Source organism: Polyodon spathula, chromosome 9 (genome assembly GCF_017654505.1).
Source record: "Polyodon spathula isolate WHYD16114869_AA chromosome 9, ASM1765450v1, whole genome shotgun sequence".
Taxonomy (NCBI): domain Eukaryota; kingdom Metazoa; phylum Chordata; class Actinopteri; order Acipenseriformes; family Polyodontidae; genus Polyodon; species Polyodon spathula.
The window spans coordinates 30,871,884-30,895,886 of NC_054542.1; the positions used below are offsets into that span (position 1 = coordinate 30,871,884).

General features: G+C 37.3%; 3 protein-coding genes across 3 annotated transcripts in view; all 3 read left to right on the top strand.

Annotated features, from left to right (window-relative positions):
• LOC121320652 (toll-like receptor 8) overlaps positions 1–6,771 on the top strand; it is a 7,758-nt gene extending 987 nt beyond the window's left edge. The window contains exon 2 of the mRNA XM_041259180.1: positions 2,886–6,771. Coding sequence (XP_041115114.1) covers positions 2,886–5,963 — 3,078 coding nt within the window. The 3' untranslated portion in view covers positions 5,964–6,771. The remainder of the gene's footprint in view (positions 1–2,885) is intronic.
• Positions 1–15,198, top strand: part of LOC121320651 (toll-like receptor 8) — a 16,185-nt gene extending 987 nt beyond the window's left edge. The window contains exon 2 of the mRNA XM_041259178.1: positions 12,044–15,198. Within this exon, the coding sequence (XP_041115112.1) occupies positions 12,044–15,142 (3,099 nt within the window). The 3' untranslated portion in view covers positions 15,143–15,198. The remainder of the gene's footprint in view (positions 1–12,043) is intronic.
• A 5,808-nt stretch (positions 15,199–21,006) lies between these two features.
• Positions 21,007–23,012, top strand: LOC121320653 (thymosin beta-12). The gene is made up of 3 exons (XM_041259181.1): positions 21,007–21,113; positions 22,215–22,325; positions 22,545–23,012. The coding sequence occupies exons 2-3, from the start codon at positions 22,226–22,228 to the stop codon at positions 22,574–22,576; spliced, it is 132 nt and encodes a 43-aa protein (XP_041115115.1). The 5' UTR covers positions 21,007–21,113; positions 22,215–22,225; the 3' UTR covers positions 22,577–23,012.
• The last annotated feature ends 991 nt before the right edge of the window (positions 23,013–24,003 follow it).

Consider the following 24,003-nt stretch of genomic DNA (forward strand, 5'->3'; position numbering starts at 1 on the left):
TCTGCATTTAATGGGCATTCGTCACTTATTCTATTTATACTGCAAGACTAACATTTAATAATAAAAACAAAAAGAAGCGAGTAGATTTAATTGTATTTTTATCTTCATAAAATTTAAAATATTAAAACACAAAAGATAAACTCTGTTTTTTATGCAAGGCCCTGAACGGTTTCCAGTTAAACGGTGAACGTTCTCTGTGTTGCTACTCTGGCTGTTGGCTGTGAACACAAACACAGTGTGTTTAAATTAAAAATTAAATCGGCTTTAATTTCTGAAAGAGCGGGGAGATTTAAGTCACTCACAGTTTGATTGAGTATACACAATAACTCAGATAGTCATTTTTAAAGTAGCAGCATAGAAAGAATAACTCAAAATACAATAATATACACAGTAATGAATCTCAATTACCATAAATAAAGCATAAGAATATAATCAATAAATAACAAAAATATACATGCAGAACTGCCAAGTAATTTAGCCATTCTTGACTCATCAACTAAGAGGACTGTCACAGAGATGGCAGAAGCGGGCAGCGTCAGACCCTGGAAGGCTTGAAATACACAACAGACAGGATGAAATGAAATGATGATGGCGCCTGCTTGCGCCGGTTTATTGTAAAATAAAAGGGTTGAACAAACAAAAAACAACAGGACACGGCACTTTACTGCCAAAATAAACATACAAACAAAAACGGATTAACACTTAAAAAAAACGATGAGCAGATCGACAGACTAACAAACACGATGAGTTAAATAAAGTATCGTGCCGGTCCCACCAGCACGCAATAGCAATTGAAATTGTAACTCTATTTGGTTTCTCCTCCTCTCTCCCGTTCTCCACTCACCGAACACCCAACCCCGGGTGGGTGAAAACATGTTGCTTTTATGCAGCTGTACCAAGACTCGATTGCTAATCAATCATTCAATTGGAGTCTCGGTACAACTGCACGTGAATTAATAAAGTGCAATTCCCTGTGCTCACATATTACTTTTTACTTGCACATAAAGTGCTGTGCAATCCTCGTGCCTAAATACAAATATATATTTTAAATACTTGTGTTACACAGACCCATTTATATCCTGTGTACCAATGACTATACACCAACATTTAACAAACCACATGCAACATAACAGATAATATACACAGGGGCAGGCACTTTGTCACAGGACTTATAAATTAAATAGCTTTCTGTGGCACTCCGTACATTTAATAACACACAGAAAATAAAGGGTTGAACAAAAACAGCACATGGCACTTGAGTCCAAAATAAACAAACAAAATGGACAGTGGACAAACAGACAAACAAACACAATGAGTCAAAGCACTTAGTTACTTTTTCTTTTGTTTAGTTTTTAATTCTCTCCTTTTAAAAGTATTTTAAAAAGAGCACATTAAGTGTGCTACATATTACACTTATATTATGGGGTGTGGCAGTGTGCTTCCCCCATGTGTGTATTTTGTGTAATATGTTGCGTGTGGTGTGTTACTGTTAGTGTATAGATATTGCTGCATGGGATATAAATGGGTCTGTGTAGCACGAGTGATTTAAAATATATAGCTGTATTTAGGCACGAGGATCACTTCACATGCATTTAAAGTATTTAATAATATGTGAGCACAGGGTTGCACAAATTAGTTCATGTGCTGGGATTCATATGAATAATTGAATCCCAGCACAACAGTGTGTGTGTGTGTGTGTGTGTGTGTGTGTGTATATATATATATATATATATATGCATGCACGTTTCACTCACTCAGGGTTGTGTGTTTGGTGAGTGGAGAACAGGTGTGGAGTGGAGTGGAGAGGATAGAATTAAAAAACTAAACGAAAGAAAAAGTAAAAGTAAGTTGTTTTGACTCGCTGCGTTTGTTTGTCTGTGTGTCCACAATCCATTTTTGTTTGTCTGTTTATTTTGGCCTCAAGTGCTGGGTGCTGATTTTGTTCAACCTTTTATTTTCTGTGTGTTATGAAACATACTGAGCGCCCCAATGTCTCAGTTTCACCTGCCAGTACTGTCTGAATGGCATTCCACTTCATTATTAAGCAACCTAGCTATAACACTGGTATATAAGCACTTGTAAAAGAAAAAAGAAAAAAACCACAGAGACTACAATGCACCTGGCTGGAATCAACTTCCTGCAAAATGAATATTTAGAGGATGTCTTGTGGGGTGTAAATTACCTTGCTTGTTTATCGTGATGCACTGTCAACGTTGTAAAATACATCTTCTTTTCTATGTGGATCAGAAGACGGTAAATGAAAAAGCTAGGCAAAATTAAATTGTTGTTTCAAATGATGATATATAACTTGTCTCTGGTACAATGCTAATAATTAAAAAAGCAAACCTATTTTTGTAACTCTAAAGCAGTTTTATTGCCAAAATAATATTTCAGTTTATTTTTCTTTTTAATTTTCTTCTGTAAGTTACATGTAGATTTGCAGAAAGTCAGATAGGAGAGAAACTTAATTGGTGTTTGGTGTGTGTTAAAGATTGTGCTCTGTAACACCTGTAAGTTGGATAAAGGCGCCTGCTAAATAAATAATTAATAATAATGATAATTACACCAGGGGGTTTTCCTAATGCTTTGTATTCACCCACAGAGGCACAGGTGTCCAAATAACTTTTCCTTATCTATTTTTTTCTGCCTTACAAAAAAAAAAGTGTTGTGTACTGCTTAGTACTTGGTAAATGTGAAATACTGTTTTAATATCCCATTTAATTTTTATTAAGGCCTCACCCATTTAAATAGTGCCATTAAATGCTAGGTATGGGGAGATGTTGTAATTACTGGTAAATCTTTATATAAAGTGCAACCAAAACGTTTTGTTTGAAGCGGTACCTTTCAGAGCTCCTCGAACAGTTTGTCTTTCTTTCCTTTGTTAGGTTGTCACCTTCCTTGTACTGTTCGGGCTTGCTTCTGAGCTCCTTGCCCTGCAGTGGGTTTCCAGGACACTTCCATGCGAAGTCACTGTGAAGAGCAATAATACTTCAATACTTTTCGACTGTAGTGCTCGACGACTCATCCAAGTGCCTAATGAAATTAACAGGAATGCCACTAGCCTGAAACTTTCAGAAAATAGAATACATCAAATTTCAAATCAGTCCTTCTACAATTTGAGAAATCTTACATTCATTGACCTTAACTGGAACCATCACACAGGAGGGATTTATATTGCAAACAGGACATTCTTTTCCTTGACAAGACTACAGGTATTACTTTTAGATGGAAATTTGCTTTGGAAAGTACCAGAAGGTCTCCCACCTGGACTGAAAATTCTAAGTCTAAATGCAAACCACATTTTTAACATCACTAATGAGGACTTCACTGGTGTGCCAAATGTAACTGAGATTCATTTGGACAAAAACTGTTACTATGGTAACCCTTGCAATATTTCTTTCTCTATTGAGAAAGGAAGCTTTTCACATCTTACTAGTTTGAAAGTGTTATCATTGAACTATAACAACCTATCCCACGTACCCCAAAATCTGCCAACGTCTTTAGTGAAACTATATTTAAGTTTGAATAAAATACAGCATGTTGATCAATATGACTTCCAGAACTTAACTGAACTTCAAGTTCTTGACTTATCTGGCAATTGCCCCAGGTGTACTAATGCCCCATTTCCTTGTGAAGTTTGTAAGAATCCTGCCTCAGTTGAAGTACATCCTTATGCTTTTCAGAACCTTCGGAAACTGGAAGAACTAAGCCTTTCTGGTAACTCTCTCCGTATATTGAACAGCAACTTGTTCCAAAACTGCTCAAACCTAAAATTTTTACATCTTTCCTTCAACTACTTAGTCAGTGAAATAGCTAGAGGACACTTTCTCAGTAATTTACCACACCTGGAAGTGATCGATTTATCCTTTAACTTTGAAGAAAAGTCCTATCCCAATAGCATCTGTCTTTCGGAAAACTTTTCAAAACTAACGTCCCTCAGAGCCTTACACATTGAAGCCTATGTGTTCCAAACCATTGTTAAAGGTTCTCTGGACCCTCTCAAAAACCTAAAAAATCTGTCGGTGCTGAACATGGGTACAAACTTTCTTAAGCATGTAAACTTTGTCGAGTTTCAAAAATTCTTTAACCTGTCATTGATATATTTGTCAGAAAACAGACTGACATCCCAATCCAGTCCAAATGAAAGCATGTATGATAAGGTTAGTGATGAGAAGGTTTTATATAAAGTAGAAGGTTACAAGCATGACATGAATGGTCACATTGTGCACAGGGATAAGGACTATCGCTTTTCAAACCCACATGTTAAGCAGGAGTGCCTTGTCTATGGTCAGGCATTGGATCTCAGTAAAAACAATATTTTTTTCATTTCCCCCAAGCAGTTCCAAGGCTTTGAGAAAACCACATGTTTAAATCTGTCTAAAAATGCTATTGGTGATGCCTTGAATGGCACTGAGTTTATCCACCTTCCTAACCTCAAGTACTTGGATCTGACTTATAATAAGATTGACCTGGCCTATGACTATGCTTTTGCAGAGTTACAGCAACTGGAGGTGTTGGATCTAAGCTACAATTTGCATTATTTTGTTGTGGCAGGAGTCACCCACAATCTGAGTTTTCTAAAAAACCTTCAGTTTTTAAAAGTGCTTAACTTGAGTGGGAATGAAATTTATACTTTAACAAACAAGGAGCTGATCAGCAAATCCCTAAAAGAGCTGCAATTCCAAGGCAACCGACTCGATATCTTATGGAAGGGAGATGACAACAGGTATATCACACTCTTCAAAAATCTTTTGAATTTAACATATCTTGATATATCCTACAATAGACTTAAAAGAATACCATCCAACGTGTATTGTAGTTTGCCATCCAACTTAACTGAGCTCTATTTAATTGGTAATGGCCTCCAGTTTTTTGACTGGGAGAAGCTCACTTATTTTAACCAACTTGAGGTTCTAGCTCTTAGAGACAATAGTTTGACATACGTCACTGAGAAGCTCAGCAGTTACACAAATACTCTTAGGACACTTGACCTGAGTCATAACAAGATTACTCAGCTCTCTGATGGCTTTCTCCAACAAGCAAGTAGCCTTCAGCACCTTTATTTAAGTCACAACCACCTGAAGCTTATAAACCAGTCAACCTTCCTATCTGGGCCAAACAATTATCTGAAAAGATTACATCTGGAAGGAAACCCATTTCAGTGCACCTGTGATATTTTGGATTTCATTTTGTGGATAAAATCAAACGATGTTGCTATACCACGTCTGGCCACAGATGTCAACTGTGCAACGCCTGAAGATCGAAAAGGAAAGGGCATCATAACCTTTGAGCTTTCTGAATGTGAAAACGACATCACATCAGCCATATTGTGTTTGTTTTCATTCTTTGTTATTACGCTCACGATGGCGGTAGCTGTTATAAAACATTTATTTTACTGGGATGCTTGGTATTTTTATCATTATTTTAAGGCAAAGGTGAGGGGCTACCGATCCCTTGAATCAACAGATAATGTCTTTGATGCCTTTATTACATATGATACCAAAGATCCAGTCGTATCAGACTGGGTTCTGAATAATCTCCGAATCAAGTTAGAGGACAAGGGAGACAAGGCTTTGCTAATATGTTTAGAAGAAAGGGACTGGCAGCCAGGGGTACCTGTCATAGACAACCTTTCTCAAAGTATCCGACAGAGCAGGAAGACTGTATTTGTGCTGACTGACAGCTATGCGAAGAGTGGGAACTTTAGAATAGCCTTTTACATGGCGCACCAAAGACTAATGGATGACAATGTGGATGTGATTGTGCTCGTTTTACTGGAGCCTGTGTTACAGCATTCTCGGTTTCTGAGGTTAAGGAAAAGGTTATGCAGAAGCTCCATTTTGGAATGGCCAACAAACCCCCATGCTGAAGTCTGGTTTTGGCAATGCCTGAGAAATGTGATCAAAGTGGACAATTGTGTGCTGTATAACAATCTCTATTCAGGTTACTTCACGGCTCAGTAAGTTTGTAGATTCCTGAGTATGTCACACCCTCTGAATGATACAGTGGAAACTCACAGGAAGTATGCATGTAACTTTGAAAATCCATTTTTCTGTTATTGATTTATGTCTTATATTTCAGTTTTTCAGCTGGGGAAAAAAAATAATATATACTTGTACTGTAAATCAGTCTGTAAAAAACTAGTCATTGGCAGAATCAGGTCCAAATAATGTTTGTTCTTAAGCATTTAACCATAACCTGACTTTGAATCCAAAAGCCTAAAATTAAAATATCAAACCAGTACCAATTGCCCAGAAAGGCAAGACTGACGGCCAAAACCAAGCAAGTTAAAATTGTGATGCTTGCCTGCTTATCTGTTTTCTCTTCTAATAAAATGTTGTTTAAATCACGTGACTTGTCCTGACTGAATATTTGTATTATCTGTATGTCTGTGTACAACTGCATAATGTGACAGGACAAACTAAATAAAGTGGACAGACCAGCTTCAGATTGCTAGTGTTTGGAATGTATAAATGCAAACTACTGCATGCACACAGGAAGGGAATGTTGTTTATGACTCTGTGTTAAAGTGAATGTTTCTCTCTTAGCCATATTGTATATTGTTATCATTAACATGTCATATAAGTTTCACTGTGGAGATGAAATTGGAGAAGTAAATGCTTCCTGTTTGCAAGGAAAAGGATATGTTAACTCTGCAGTTTATTTAAAGGAACGTGGGAATATTGCATGCATACAAACACACATTAGTATCACAGTATAACTGCTTTAAAATGATAAGTTGACAACATTGTCTAATTTATTTATTTGCAAAATAGAATGAACTGCAGGTAAAAAAAAAACAAACAAACAAAAAAAAATGTCTACATGGCTACGAGAACAATATACCATGGTATATTTTGATAGGGCACTTCATGTATCTGTTCTGCTGTGCACAGCTCAATTCACTTGGGTGACATGTGTATTACATAAAAATCTATGAGAGGTTGTTTAATTAAAAAGCTGAAATCCTGTGGTACATTACGTGTGATGATACATTTTATGTGAAGCATAGCATATCCATAGAGAGAAAAAAATGCATACAAAATGTTATGTATTTGATAAATTACTACTAGTATTGAGAAGACTGCATTCTCTGTACCCATAACATATAGTAAATGCTGCTGAATATGAATTATTTTGCAGTATATGAATTCTACTGAATACCTGCAGTATACTTAACTGCATCATACCATAACTGTAAACTGTATTATTTGTTATTGAACTCTGCAATAAATGGAAGTATAAGAATGGTTAAAATTGTGATATTATAATTTCCTTTCAATTCAAAGATGACCAGCAACAATACTTTTGGGATATGCCTGTGTGAGGCGAGAGTGTATTAAATGGAATGTCCAGACAGTAATTTATGTGTACAGAAATAAAATTTATTTTTATTTTCTATACACAACAAAATAATTAAATAACAAAAGAAAACAAAATGGTGTGAGGGAAGGAGTGCAGGGGTGAAATCCAAAACCGATCGTGATAACTCGTCTTTTATCGTCTTCGTGGTAAACCATACATAAACAAAAAAAGACAAAAGAAATGTTAGTGTTTTTTTTTTTTTTTTTTAAATCCCGCTGCACCAAACCAGTCTCTGCCCCCACCCGTTACTCCTCCTATTTTACTTTCGGACCAACCCCGAACACAGTAGTACGTTGCCTTTAGTATGTTATGTCCCGCCTCTGTAGTCAGTGGAACACCAATCCCCAACTGACACGTGTCCTTATCCTTCACTTGACTCCAGTGGCTGGAATTTACATACTCGTACTTCTGCCCCTCACCAAGGTGCCGCCCCTCAAAAGATGACTTTTGCCATGGTCACGAGATCTTGGTAAGGGAAGTCCCGAGTTGGTTTGATGCCATCTACTGTCGGGAGGCTGAATCACAGACCGAAATCCCTTTGACTCATCATAGCCTGCCACAGGTCAGGTATTTATTGAGTATTTTATGTCAGAGCTGCCGATAGGCCCCTTCCGGGGAGTGAAGTCCTCGGTTCCTCCGTCGTCACTCCGCGGAGATCACGTTCTTTTGCTAGGCTAGGTAAGTATAACTAACCTCTCCAGTTGTGTGATCTGTATGAAAGAGCTCTTACTTTGTGGTTGTTGCCCTCCAATTTTTTGCTGGAAGTCAACTTGCCACTTCCCCGGAATCTGAACTATAAACGTGTGCATGGCCCAAAAAAACTACCTTACCCTTCAACTTCTGCTTTGTATGTGAGTGTGTTGTTTTCACTGCTTTGCAGTTTAAAAAAAAAAAAAAAAAAAAAAAAAAAAAACCCACCAAAGTGTGCTTCCTCCACTGGGCCTGTTTCCAGCCCACTGTCAAATAGATTCCACGGATACATTAACCCAGCCACCTAGGTGTGTTGGGTTGTAAAATAAAATTAAAAAGTCTCTTTCTTTTTAATTGCTGTCTGTAGGCTGTGCTCCACTCCACTGTAGGCTACGCACTGTCCTGTTGTGTGACTGCATGCGGTCCAGATTAGACACCCGGCCCAGTGCCCTCGGTGCTTACGCCCTTGGTGCTCAGTGCCCTCAGTGCCCTCAGTGCTTTTTCGCCCTCGGTGCTTAAACACACTGTGCCTCTGTGCCTCGATGCCTCGGTGCCTTGCACTCTCTGACACTCAGAACCGGACAGACTCCAACTGTGGGTCTGGCCCCTTTACGGGACCGTCTGTCCGCCTTAGGGCTCTCAGACTCAGTTGTCAGTACACTGCAGAATAATAGGCCCCCCTCCACAAGATCATTGTACGCCTATAAGTGGAGGTCTTTTCAAAATTGGTGTATGACCAGAGGTCATGACCCCATCTATTGCCCTATGGCATAATTTTACAATTTCTGCAAGACCTGCTGAAAGTGTACCTAGCAGCCATATCTGCATGCCATATCCCCATTGATTCAGTGTCCCCAGGCGCTCATTTCCTGGCGACACGTTTTTTTAAGGACACTCTGCAGTTATGACCTGCTAGAAAGGATGTGCTCCTTGAGTGGAGTCTAGACATGGTACTGAAGGCTCTCCCTAAGGCCCTGTTTCAGCCTATACATTCAATAGAATAGAAACATCTCTTTTATGAAGACAGCCTTTTTGCTAGCCATCACCTCTGCTATACGGGTTAGTGAGCTACAGGCTCTGTCAGTGCACAGTACCTGTATGCGTATTTGCGATGATGGAAACAGGATATCGTAAAGCACAAACCCTGCTTTCTCCCCTAAAGTGGTTACAGCTTTCCACTTGAATCAATCAGTGGACCTAGAGGCTTTCCATCCCCCTCCTTTTTCTTCAGAGGAGGATCAGAGATTTGTCAGGCATTGAGAGGTTATGTGGATATGACGCGTTCTGTGTCTGTCTGACCAGCTCTTCGTCTGTCATGGTGATAGGACCCTGGGTCAAGTCCTCTCAAAGCAGTGACTGTCCAACTGGATTGTGGACAAAGTCTGAACTGAATTCACCAATGCTGATCTACCTCCACCTGGGAGAGTGGCCGCACACACTGCTAGAGGATTTGCTATGTCATGGGCCCTCTTTAGAGGAGCCTCATTGACTGATATTTGTACTGCGGCTAGCTGGGCTAGTACACATACATTCACCAGGTTCTACCAACTTAACATGGTAGATTCCTCAGTACCTTCATTAGGCACAAGGGTCCTTGCGGTTGCACACTCACACCACGTTCATGTTGGGGTAACAAGATAGTCTGGCGGTAGCGAGACGCCCCTCGTCTGCTGTCTCCACTCATGCTCCCTCACAACAGCATTGATATACTTTCCCAAAAGTATTGTTGTTGGTCGTCTTCGAATTGAAATGGATGTAACCCCGGTTGCCTGAAAGAAAAGACGACCAAACAACCTTGCGAGGTTGCATCACTCGCATTCGCGGGTTCAATGCAAAAGAGGACGTGATCTCCATGGAGCGGCTACTTATTCCCTCATCAGGCGGGACCGAGGACATCACTCCCAGAAGGGGCCTATCGGCAGCTCTGACATAAAATGCTCAGTAAATACCTAACCTGTGGCAGGCATATTGTTGTTGGTTGTATTCTCTTTCAGGGAATCGGAATTACATCCGTAATCATTTTTCCATGTCTTTGAGTACAGTCTGTATCATCGTACTGTTATTTCACAAATAGCATAAAAATGGCAACATGTCTTACCATTTACAACACACACAAATCAGTGGAGATATTTGTGTATCTCTGGTGACATGGTCTCTTTTTTTATTAATTCATTTATATGAATGTTTGTATATTGCTCTCCCCATGTTAATTAGTTCTGATAGTCATTGGACATTAGATGCAACACACAGTGAAATAAAGACATTGCATAGCAATTTCCTTATTTATACATTACATTACCTATCAAATAAAAATACATTTTATTTATGCAAATATTTTAAAATAATTAGATACACCACCTATTGAATTGTATACCAGTGATGTGCTTCACTTTGTGAACCTGTATCAGAAAGTATACATGCGAAAACAGATACATGGACCTTTGAAGCTGTTTCATTTCTAATAACATTTAAACAAGTGCTGTGTTATGAAACCCTTACCAAATGCTTTACCAGAATCAGGAAGAAGAGCACCAACTGTGTAAACTGCTATTCTGACAGAATCGAGTAAAAAAAAAAAAAAAAAAAAAAAAAAACTCTCTCATTTAGAGTTTACCATTTCACTAAAGGATCATTCACCCAAAAGGTAACAAGGCTTGTTCATGGCAAAAAAAAATGAAATGTACTTTTTCAGCCTGATTGGGTCGAGGGGTCAAAAGTTATAGAGGGATCAACATTTGATTGATTTTTGGAACCCCCCACCAACCTTTAATCGATTTTTAACTCAAAAACTATTTGAGCTAGAGACTTGTTAGGTGCTTTTTATCATTAAAAATTGCATGAGGAACCCATAAATGACTTAAAAACAAATAAGTAACGTTAACCCTGAACAAAGATTGTGACCTTTGGGAAAAACCCCAATAATAACAATTTGAAAAAATATGGAAAGGTCAAAATCAAGACCCTTCTATAACTTTTGACCCCTTGACCCGATCAGGGTTTGTGGTTTTTTAGTTTTTTGCCATGGACAACCCTGAGTGGTTTAAATCGGAGATGGTACGTTGTGAAATACAATATTTTTGGGGTGCTTTGCCAAGAAATGACTTAAACATTAGCATCCTAGCAGAAGAAAAAAGTAATTGTCTTCCATGTGAACGTGTAAGCATGTGCTGAGGAGCATGTGCTGAAGATGCAAAAATAGTTTGCACTGACACTTTTTTAGAAGTATATTTATATATTTTTTTAAAAATAATTTGTATAATAGCGCTAAAGTTAAGATAAGGCTAAGATATTCAGAAACACGTTCTTACAAGAATGAAAGATCTACTGTAACATTTGGAGCAGAGGTTTTATTTAAAATAAGTGTCCTCAACAATGTTACTGTTTTCAGTTTAGCCTTCAGTATGCACACTACTGTCCAGAGAAACCGGGTCTTTTGTTGACTTTTGTTACATTTCAATACAAAACCTTTGAAATGCGACAGTTTTTGGCAGACAAGATTAAAAGATGGCAAAAATACTACACTCCGATTACACTATTTGGCACAGCGCCTGGACAAAAAAAAATTAAGCCTGAAAAATAAGAGCAGCGTGAACATACTTGGATGATGTGCGACTCTAAGGTGTATTTACCATGTACTCAAAAGCGATTTTGAGTGCTCAGAGGGATAGAAATTTACAGATAATAGCTACAAGGATTGCCGAACAAGAGAAGAACAAAACCAGAAACAAGCAGGACAGTATCACAACATGGTAACAAGACAGACGGAGCATTCTGAAAAACAATGGTACTCACGTCCATATGTTTTACCCAACTAAGGTATTCGGTCCATTAGATTTCACTGTAAATAAATCCAGTATATGTTGCTGAGTTCTGCAAAAAAATAAAAAAATCTCAGTAAAATATTAAAACAAACTACGTCAATTTGCATTTAAGTTTCTATGGCCTTACTTTGTATTGAAACCGTTTTTTTCTTTCTTTTCTTTGCTAGGTAACTGTACTCAACCACAAGATATTCTTCTCCCTCATTCTGTGCTGGTTTGCTTCGAACCCTCTAGCACTGAGGTGGGTTTCCAGGACACTTCCATGTGATGTCACAGTGACCAATAACAACACGTTTATTCATTTTGACTGTAGTGCTCGGAGACTAAGGGAAGTGCCTAAAGACATTACCTGGAATGCTACTAGCCTGCAACTTTCACAAAATGAAATACTCCTCTCGAATCTGTCTTTTCACAATTTGAGAAACCTCATCAATATAAGCCTCAACTGGAGCCTTCAACAAAAAGGGAAACCTATTTCAAAGGGAACTTTCTCCACTTTGACAAAACTACAGGTGTTGTTTCTGGATGGTAATTCTCTTTATCAGATGCCTGACGGTCTCCCACCTGGACTGAGAATATTAAGTTTAAATTCAAACAGCTTATTGTCAGTCAGTAAAAAGAACTTTTCAGGTGTGCCAAACCTTACAGAAATCTCTATAAACAAAAACTGTTACTATCGGAATCCCTGCAATGGTTCATTTTACATAGAGAATGGAAGCTTCTCACACCTTATCAATTTAAATGACTTATCACTGTCCTACAACAGCTTACCCCAAGTCCCCAGAAACCTGCCATCTTCTTTAGTGAAACTTTATCTCGGTTCAAATAAAATACAGTATATTGGTGAAAATGACTTGTGGGGTCTATCTGAACTGCAAATTCTTGACCTGTCCGGTAATTGCCCCAGGTGTGAAAATGCTCCCTTCCCTTGTGAGCCTTGCCCTAACAAAGCCCCAATTGATATACATGCATATGCTTTTCGTAATCTTAGGAAATTGCAAACACTGCATCTGTCTGGGAACTCTCTGCAATATCTACAAAGCACATGGTTTGAAAACTGCCCAAATCTCAAACATCTCTTCCTTTCCTTCAACTATTTAATGAGCGAAATCGCTCAAGGGGGCTTCTTAAACAGTTTACCTCATGTGGAAATGCTTGATTTATCCTTTAATTACAAAATAAAGGAGTATCCTCAGAAAATAAATCTTTCCTCCAATTTTAAGAAGTTGGAGTCTCTCCGTGTTTTACATATTGAAGGATATGTGTTCAGAGAAATTGATCAGGGTGACCTGGGTTCCCTCTACAACTTAACAAATCTAACTGTGCTGAACCTGGGAACAAACTTTGTCAAACGCACAAACTTAAAAGAGTTTCAAAATTTCTTTAATTTGAAACTGATATATTTGTCAGAGAACAAGCTATCACCTGATTCAAGAGGAAATGACTTATTTTATGGGACAGCTAATGAGGGAAATGAGGTGTTCAGCAGCCCATCAGTGAATAATCAAGGCAGCTATATCAATAAGGACGATACAGGGAGTAACTACCACTTATCTCATTTACTTGTTAAGCATGAGTGCTTTGTCTATGGTCAAGTATTGGATCTATCTTTGAATAACATTTTTTTTATCGCCCCTGAGCAGTTCAAAGGCTTTGAGAACATTTCATGTCTTAATCTTTCAAGCAATGGGTTTTCAGATGCTTTGAATGGCACTGAGTTTATCCACCTTCCTAACCTCAAGTACTTGGATCTGACTTATAATAAGATTGACCTGGCCTATGACTATGCTTTTGCAGAGTTAGAGCAACTGGAGGTGTTGGATCTAAGCTACAATTCGCATTATTTTGTTGTGGCAGGAGTCACCCACAATCTGAGTTTTCTAAAAAACCTTCAGTTTTTAAAAGTGCTTAACTTGAGCTGGAATGAAATTTATACTTTAACAAACAAGGAGCTGATCAGCAAATCCCTAAAAGAGCTGCAATTCCAAGGCAATCGACTCGATATCTTATGGAAGGGAGATGACAACAGGTATATCACACTCTTCAAAAATCTTTTGAATTTAACATATCTTGATATATCCTACAATAGACTTAAAAGAATACCATCCAACGTGTATTGTAGTTTGCCATCCAACTTAACTGAGCTCTATTTAATTGGTAATGGCCTCCAGTTTTTTGACTGGGAGAAGCTCACTTATTTTAACCAACTTGAGGTTCTAGCTCTTAGAGACAATAGTTTGACATACGTCACTGAGAAGCTCAGCAGTTACACAAATACTCTTAGGACACTTGACCTGAGTCATAACAAGATTACTCAGCTCTCTGATGGCTTTCTCCAACAAGCAAGTAGCCTTCAGCACCTTTATTTAAGTCACAACCACCTGAAGCTTATAAACCAGTCAACCTTCCTATCTGGGCCAAACAATTATCTGAAAAGATTACATCTGGAAGGAAACCCATTTCAGTGCACCTGTGATATTTTGGATTTCATTTTGTGGATAAAATCAAACGATGTTGCTATACCACGTCTGGCCACAGATGTCAACTGTGCAACGCCTGAAGATCGAAAAGGAAAGGGCATCATAACCTTTGACCTTTCTGAATGTGAAAACGACATCACATCAGCCATATTGTGTTTGTTTTCGTTCTTTGTTATTACGCTCACGATGGCGGTAGCTGTTATAAAACGTTTATTTTACTGGGATGCTTGGTATTTTTATCATTATTTTAAGGCAAAGGTGAGGGGCTACCGATCCCTTGAATCAACAGATAATGTCTTTGATGCCTTTATTACATATGATACCAAAGATCCAGTCGTATCAGACTGGGTTCTGAATAATCTCCGAATCAAGTTAGAGGACAAGGGAGACAAGGCTTTGCTAATATGTTTAGAAGAAAGGGACTGGCAGCCAGGGGTACCTGTCATAGACAACCTTTCTCAAAGTATCCGACAGAGCAGGAAGACTGTATTTGTGCTGACTGACAGCTATGCGAAGAGTGGGAACTTTAGAATAGCCTTTTACATGGCGCACCAAAGACTAATGGATGACAATGTGGATGTGATTGTGCTCGTTTTACTGGAGCCTGTGTTACAGCATTCTCAGTTTCTGAGGTTAAGGAAAAGGTTATGCAGAAGCTCCATTTTGGAATGGCCAACAAACCCCCATGCTGAAGTCTGGTTTTGGCAATGCCTGAGAAATGTGATCAAAGTGGACAATCGTGTGCTGTATAACAATCTCTATTCAGGTTACTTTACAGCTCAGTAAGATTAATACATATTTGTTTATATTGGAAACAAAATAAACAATAACATTTTGATTAATTTGTGTATGTCACTATTTACCTTTAATTTACTATGGTTGCCATGTGTTCTTCCTGACAAAATATATTGTGCTGAGCTGCTATGAGCATATCTTATAGTAAAGTTTGATACACTAGAATGGTAAGTGTACACAGTAAGTAATATTGGCTTTTTATTTTTATTTTTATTATTCATTCATCGCTACTTCAATATTATCCTAGTGGACAAGGGTATGAGCCAGACTCCATAGCGGCTCTAACAGACATCCTTCAGTTCTGCAAACAACATGGAAACACAGGGCTACAGATCCACAATATTCCACAAGGTGTCAGTGTAGCTTAACAAATATAATCCTCTGTAAAGATTTTAATTCAGTAAATTAGATTCAGGGAAATTGTAGAGGTGAAGTGGGTTCTTATTGAAATAAGCCACTGTTTAAATCATTTCAATAGACACTATTATGTTGCATGATGAGGATAAATTATTGTTGACTTTAGTCGCCAATAGCCTTTTACCTCATTGTCTGTATGAATAGGGGAATTCCAATAAAATAAGTGCTCTGGGGAAACTATTAAGTCAATCAAAACTGATGATGATGTAAACTGGTGTTTCATCAACCTTTTAATCCGTAATAACTTCAGGCTGTTAGCTGTTAATTAAGTTGCTTTAAACAAAACAAAAGCTTGCATTAAAAAGTGGAGGATAACCAATTACAACTGGAAAATCAAGGACCAATGTGTTATGTGTCTTCAGAGACTGGGGGTCATCTCAAATTACTTTATTCAATATGGTCAATAAACCAAAAACTGTGGAGTAGAATGGATTTCCACCCACTACTTATGTTTCACCCTTCTTAATATGGTGACCAGTCTGTAGATGTAGAGGTGATATATGTATAAATAGTTGGCATTAAGTCTTGGCTAAAGTGTGTAAAGTGCTGGATTTCAGTACCGCTATAGAACAAGCCATAGAGAACACACTGGCACAATAAAAACTGGCTCATAGGAGGAGTTGTCATCCAATGCTAAGTGTGCAGGAAACATGAACACTATTTGTAGATGCTCCTGGAAGCGTAGATATTACTGGAGAATTTGACTCTGGACGAATAACATTCCTTTGCAGCGCATATCACATGATTAATTAATTATGAGTGTTAACATCACTGACTGATAATATGCTGAATTAGTGAGCTGAGGCCTCAAGCACAGGTTATTTCTGGCCATGCTAATTAAACATGGGATTTGCACTTAAAAGCTTCAACAGTGCCCTCTATGAGTGAATGTTATTGCATCATTCTGTTTTCAAAGGCCTGTTCTGTGCCAATACCAAAATTTGGTACTCTACAAAACTAAATAAGCCAATACATGCTTATTTGTGTGTGCTTGAGTCATGTTTGTTGAATTGCAGCTCAATCTGTTTTGTTTCAAATATGCTGGAAGTCTTCCAAGTAATTAGCTGCAGTACCTGAAAATGAGTAGAATGGTAATAGCAAACAAGGAAATGTGAAGACGAATAACAGAAACCAAGGCATGCTGGATCTGAGCGCAGTAGTTTTGCTGCCAGTAGCATGTGATCAAAATTAAATATCTGGATCTTTTTAGAGATTCCAAAAGTAAATAAATAAATACTAATAATTCAGGTGATTTCTGCCAGTTACCATCTAAAGGAGATTTGTGTGAACACAGCCTCACTCACACCATTTACTGAATTTAAGCTCGATTTTAATTGTACAACACTCCATGTGATTGGTTAACTGTAGTAACTGTAGTAACCCAGACCCATAGCCCAGAGGATAACAGAAACCTAATAGAGTGTCAGAGTGTGAATGAGGAAGCAGGAAACTTGTATATGCATTATTATAATTACTATTATTAAAACTCCAACAATCAACCAGACAGAAGAGGGAAATATGGCATTCGCATTTTCTAAATACATATATAATTACAGAAGAGGTTGAATATCAATGTAATTTTGCAATGGCATTTTGAAAGAATCTCAGTTGAATAGAAATGTGAGTCCCCGAGTGGCTCGCCTGGTAAAGACATGTCTGTGTGGTGTGCAGGGTAAGTCATACAGTCAAAGGAGCACAGGTTCGCATCTTGGCTGCATGAAGTTTCAGTTTTTTGCTGGGAATTCCACACGTAGCTTTATTGGCTTGCTTTCCTGCAGAACAGGGAACCGAAACATCTGGGACTGATTCTCTGCACTGCGCTACAGCTCTACAGCACTACAGCGGTGAGTTCAAGCAGACAACACCAGGGCTGGCCTTTGTCCTCCAGGATGACATCTGCTCATGAGCGTCTGGGTGTAATAAGGGTAAAATAACTGAGTACTAAATTATATTAATTGATGTTTGCTGCACTAAAAACAGAAGTGTAAAAACTAACAGGAATGCAGGCAAGTTCATGCACGCCTCAGAGATGTCCTGCATGGGTTATGCTGTTTCCTTATAAGCCCCTGCTTAAAGTACCAGCTGTTTTGGTATTTCCTGATAAATGAACAGTGTAACAAAAGCACCATTCAGGATAAAAAATAAAAAAAAGTCTGTAATAGAGCTTTAAGATTATTTATGACTACTGCTGCAATCAGTAGAAGACATTGTGAAGTGGAACATTATTGTTGGATATAGCAGTAACATTTTGCTTAAAAACATTCTGCTACTTTATTTTACTGTTTTAGAAATTATACTGTTTTATAAATTATAGAACATATATTTTGGTAAGCCTATATAACCGGAGAATATATTGGTCAGGGCCCACCTGTTGCTGCTCCCTTCTTATGTGATTGAGATATTCCATTCTGAAAGTAACTTGTCAGAACCTGTGAAATCACTGGCAGTCTGTTGTCACAAATATAATGGTCCCCCATACAGTAGTATAAATTTCCTCTACAACACAAAGCTTTTGGATTGAGTCGATCAAAGTACCTTCTAAAACGTTATGAAATGGCTTGGGTGTGAACAGGGCCCTGCTATTGGCTAAACATAATTCCTCATTTATGTAATGTGATGCTGAGTTGCAGTTGTGTCCTCCTATTTACCCATCATAGTGCCATTGAACAACAAAATAAAGATGCTGTAAACGTCTATTGAAACATGACAGAAACAGAACTTAGAGCTGGAATAACGTGGATAAATATATGTTTTTTGGATGTTTAAATTGCAGCAGTCAATAGTTTCAGAAAACATTTCACTCTTCCAGCCCAGATAAGGGACCCCAAACTGGCAAGTATTCTGTGTTTACATGAGTCCGAATATACCTGCTTGGTAGTCTTACAGTGTAATACAAATACAGGTACTTAAACCATTTCTATAAATTAAGCACATCTACCCCCAGTTAGGAGGTTCAAGAACCTGTCATCTGTTTACAAGAATAACAATGACTGGGACTTAGTTTAAACTGATTTCCAATACAATTACATTGTTTCCATTTTAGCCTGCATGTATAACCCAGAGTCAGGGCACTCCTTAAAGCAACTCTTCAGAGATTGAACCACATTGTATTGAGGTTTTGAAATGAGCACTTGGCCATGCAGACTGGGGGCATTCACAGAGAGGTGGGGTGGCACTATGAAAGGCAACTCTAGGGCATTTTTTGATAAATATAATGTTTTTCAATAAGGTCTCTTTCACACCAGTGGCAGAGCGACACAACATCACACAATGCCTTGACAAGCAACCCATCATTTTGGAGCAATGATTTTGATTTGGATATTGGAAAACAAATTCCTGACAGTATAACCTGTATCCCTGCCCCCTGCAATAGTCGGAACCTACAGTAGAGATGAATACATTTTGAAATATGCACTGTATACTTTATAAGAATATGAACATTTACAAATCAAATGCCACCTAATGTCCCCTAAGTTAGGCAGTCATGCCCATTTAAGGCTTAACTTTACCTTTGTAGATTTTCTAAATTGAGGAAGGGGGTGGAGATTAAAACAGTAGATGTTAAATAAGTGAATTCATTGTCAGACATTCTGCATGAGTAAGTAAGTGAGATTTCATCTCCCAGTGTCTTCCCAGCTAAAACATCATAAATAAGTGCCCTCTGTGATATTTTATATATTTTTTTCACAGCTTCCAGAAGACTAAGTGTATATGGCTGTTTTTATGGCTGCTTACATTTTTAAATACTTTTTTTTTTTCTAGACAGAATAATGTCTGTGCTGGATTTTCCTTTAAGAATGACATGTACGTTTTTTGTTTGTTTGTTTATTTTGTTTTTTGGCAAGCTTTCCTTTGTTTAATCTTCCTATCTAGGGCTTTTCAACTGCCATGAGCCTAACACCAATGGGAGAAATAGATGGCGTTATGAAGAGTCCTTAACAAAGGCACAGCAATAATATTGCTAATGATATGATTTATCTTCTTTCTCAAAACATAAATAGCAGCATTGTATTGCTCTATTCACAAAAAGAGTTCTGCCATTTTTTCATTGACTATAGGTGTAGTGGTTTCTATATTGCAAAACTCTGAAAAGTCATGGCTAGACAAACATCCTGTATAGTGCTGTTTTGTTTTATGAACCTTTTCCAGGCCCTCCGATGCTTTCCTTAAAGTTTGCCATAGTAAATTTGCACAACAATTTAGCATCTTTCACTTTCAGGTAACATCCATCTAGTTTAATTTGTGCTTGTGGAAGCTACAGTATCTACTAATTAAATTATGGAATTGCAGAGCTACCTACAGTAAGGTAAATATTAATAAAATAAAGCTGGCATAAATGTTATCTTATATTTTCAATTGAGTGTTTTGAAGTTATGGATGATTGGCCATTACATTCCCTCTACTGTAAGCATTTTTTAAAATTGTAATGCCATATACGGTATTTTTACAGTACTGGTACCATTGATTACCTATATTATAAGGACCACTAATCTTTAAGGTGCTGGTCTTTTCGAACAGGTTTGTTTGACTGCATTAAGAAAATCATTTTTGAAAAGGTACCCAGGAACACCCCAAGAGGGGGAGCTCTGCCTCAAAACAGCAGATGCAGGAATGCAGCAGCAATACGATATCAATTCAGTGGTTATTTACTAAAGAGAAACTGTGGCACAAAAAATTAGTTCACCGTGACTTATCTATCCACTGTATGGTCATGTAAAAATATCAATTTGACATACAGACAGATTGACTGATACCTCCCTATACTCCCAGATTCTGATACACCTCATAACTTCTGCTACAGAATGTCCTTTTGAAGTTTATCATGGACAAATGGTTCTCTAGATATATGTAAAAGTGTGACATACGTTTGCTTGCCTGCACTATATTCGCGGTGGAGATATGCACCCCCCTGCAGAACATAATAAGGTTGTATAGCACTTTAGTGTGGTCATCATGGCGTATTCACCCTGTCACAAAATGTTCATTTCCGGCAATGCTATGTTAATATCAGTGTTATCAGCTTGTGTCTAATGATCAACTTAATAATTATATATTAAGTTGTGCCACATCAAATGGCTTGCCACTTCTGGAATAATTTATTCACGATTATTATTATTATTATTATTATTATTATTATTATTATTATTATCCAGAAAAATGCAGTTTAAAAAAAAAAAAAAAAAAAAAAAAAAACTATATGTGAAAGAGCCACCAGGTGTCGCCTGTGCAAAAGATTTAAAAGAACAGAACACGTTTTTTTATACGTATGTGGCTTACATGCATATCTTAATAGCATGCATGTATATCTTAAATAAAATCGTTTTATATTCTAAAAAAATGATATTACATTACTATATCCACATGAAAACATATTTTGGGGTTTCATTATTTAAAGAGCTGCGTGCTGCATTTTTTAGTTGATCGTGACGTCATGTCTGTTTGATTTGCATATCTCAGAGTATAATAACTGTTCTTCAGCCCTCCGATTTCAGTCCACAGCTGCATCCAGCAACACTTTGTTTCATCGTACGACTGTAAAACTCTGGTGAGCAGTAAAGACTATTATTGTCTTTCTAAATTTATTTCCTTTTTTTTTCAACATTGTTCTCTAAAGGATGCTTTTATTCTTTATGGACTGACATTATGCATTACAAGATATGTCACGTGTTAGGAAAAATATTTCTTTGGCATCACTTAAAAAAAAAAAAAGACAAACGATTTTATTGCTGCTGTCTGCATTCTTTTTGTCTGGGGCTAGGAATGGATTTTACCGATATTTTAATATGCTACTGTAACTCGGTAATATAGCTGGTGTGGAAACATGCCAGTTTAAGACTGATACATTTTTTCTTCTAAAAACATTTTTAAATAGGCAACTTTGCATTTAATCTAATGCTTGGTAAAGTATTGAGAGAAACGTTTGGAAAAGTTTAAATGATTATTATTTTTTCTACAAATGTCCAACTGTATAAATGGTGAACGAATAGATTTGTTTTCTGTGTCAGTCCTGGCTTTGTTGCATTTTTCAAACCTGCGTGATAAGGAAGATGTCGAATAAGGGCGGTGGTTCGCTTGTTCCTCATACTGCGGGCTAAGCGCGGTTTTGCAAGTGTGTGTGAGCGTGTGTGTATGTAAAGAAGAAAGAATGCATGACTGCATCGCTACCTTAAAAGGGAGTCATTAAGAAAATTATGGACAAATATTTTTTTTCATTATTAGTGTTTATTTGTTATTGAGTTAGTCTGTTTTTTCTACAAATAGGTTGACATTGAGCGCATTTACTAAATAATCACTGGTGTCTGCAGTCTGATTATGCGTACGATTTTAGGACAGTTATAGTGCCGTCTGCCAACATCTGAGCTTTCCACTTACTACATAATAAGTTAACACTTGAGATTATATAGCTGTAATTTGCTAAATGTTAGATCTTTAAGGAAAACGAAATAGTGTTCTTTGTTATGTGTGCTGTTAGCGGGGAGGGGGTGTTAATGTAAAATAGTAAATATCTATATCTATCTATCTATATATATATATACACACACACACACACACACAATGATAATACATGTTAACAACCAAGCGTGCAATTCCTTAGAGGCTAGGTATCATGTCTCACTAAATATTCTTTCATCCTTTGTGTCTGAAGATCCTGCAGATATGGATGACAAACCAAATCTGGCTGAAGTCACGAACTTCGACAAGACCAAGCTGAAGAAGACGGAGACTCAAGAGAAAAACCCCTTGCCCACAAAAGAAAGTATGTATATTGTGCAATACAAATTACTGTTACTGTATCTGCCTAAAACTATTATTTTCTTATATATATATATGTTGTTAATTATTTTAGTGTATTTCAATATTAAGTGGTACAGTAAATAACGCGATACAGATAACTGCTTTCGTTTCACAAGATATACATTGCAAGAAGTTAATTGATCTGTGCAGAACTAACATATATCTTGTTTTTTTTTTATAGCCATTGAACAGGAAAAGCAAGCTGAATCATGAAAGCGCATCTTCCAATATGCACTGTACATTCCACAAGCATTGCCTTCTTTTTTTTCACTTCTTTTAGCTCTATAACTTTGTAACAGAAAGTAAGTTGCATTGTGATGATTGGACGAAAACAGATGATGGTGCTGCCCCCTTTTTACAACAATTAATGAAAACAACTGACACTGTCACGTTGGAGGAGCTGTCTGTCCGTCATACCTGTCTTGGCTTTCTTTGGTCCTGTTGCTGGCACTAAAGACCTTGCATGTCAATGAGGGAAAAACAAGGGTGTGACCACAGGGATCTCATTTAACATCTCAATACAATAAGAGGTCCTGTGATCTGTAAAATGCTTTGAATTGGGTGCCATTTTTTGTTGTTGAAATGATTTGAATTTTTGGAATGCACACAATTTTGTTTTGATATGCAAATAAAATTTTAAAACATGTAACACTTTGTTATACTTTTTGTGGAATCATGGTGTGGGTTTCATGGAATTGGAGTGTTGACTACAGGAAGAATTCCCACTTACGGTTATATATAACTAACGCAAGGGGACCTGAATTGTCTTACAAATTTTACTGGACATTCATCTTAATGGATAGCTATACATTTTATTTTTCAGTCTTTTAATGATTTTCTGGACTACTTTGGTAAAATAAAGTACAGTAAGAATCCCAGCATACACGTAAGAAGTGTTTTATTTTTTTTAATTTATTTATATTATTGTGTTCCTAAGTATTTATTTTTACTAAAATATATACTCTAGTTTAACTTAAAAAAAACTAAATAAAAATGCACATAGCATTTAAAAAATATGTTATTTTTAGGAGAAAATAATATACAATTGATGCCAATGTGCAAGCTTCTATAAAGGCCACGCTAACATCAGCATAAATCTTGTAAATAGTGTTCAAAGATCAATGTTAATTCACAATCAGAAAGGAACTTATTTTTCAGTAATTCATTGGTTATACAAATACTGCTAAAGGCTTGTAAAAGTAACATCAAATGTTTATGTACATTTGTAAGGGTGTGCTGTTGCTGGAAGCAAGGCCTATGTAAAAACATTCCCTGAAGAGGAAAAGGATACTTGTAACTTAAAGTAAGAAGAGACAAGTCTGCAAATTGTCATTCGCTAAATCAGTTCATGGCTGTCATGAGATCATGCATGAGATGCTGAACCCTGCTGAGGTCACACTCCTGTCCTATAATGCACTTTGTGCAACCAGAGAAGCACGCAGGACACCTGAACACGTCAGTTTATCTTAAGGTAACCATTTATTTTGTCATTCCTTTCTAGAATTAGGTTTAGTTAGACATGGATCTTCAAAATAAGTTGTCTTAAAGAACAGCACAGAAAACGCCCTTTTCTCTAGTGGCATTGTCTTGATAGTGCTGATATCAATCTGGAAGGAGGTGTGCTAAAAATCAACTGCAGA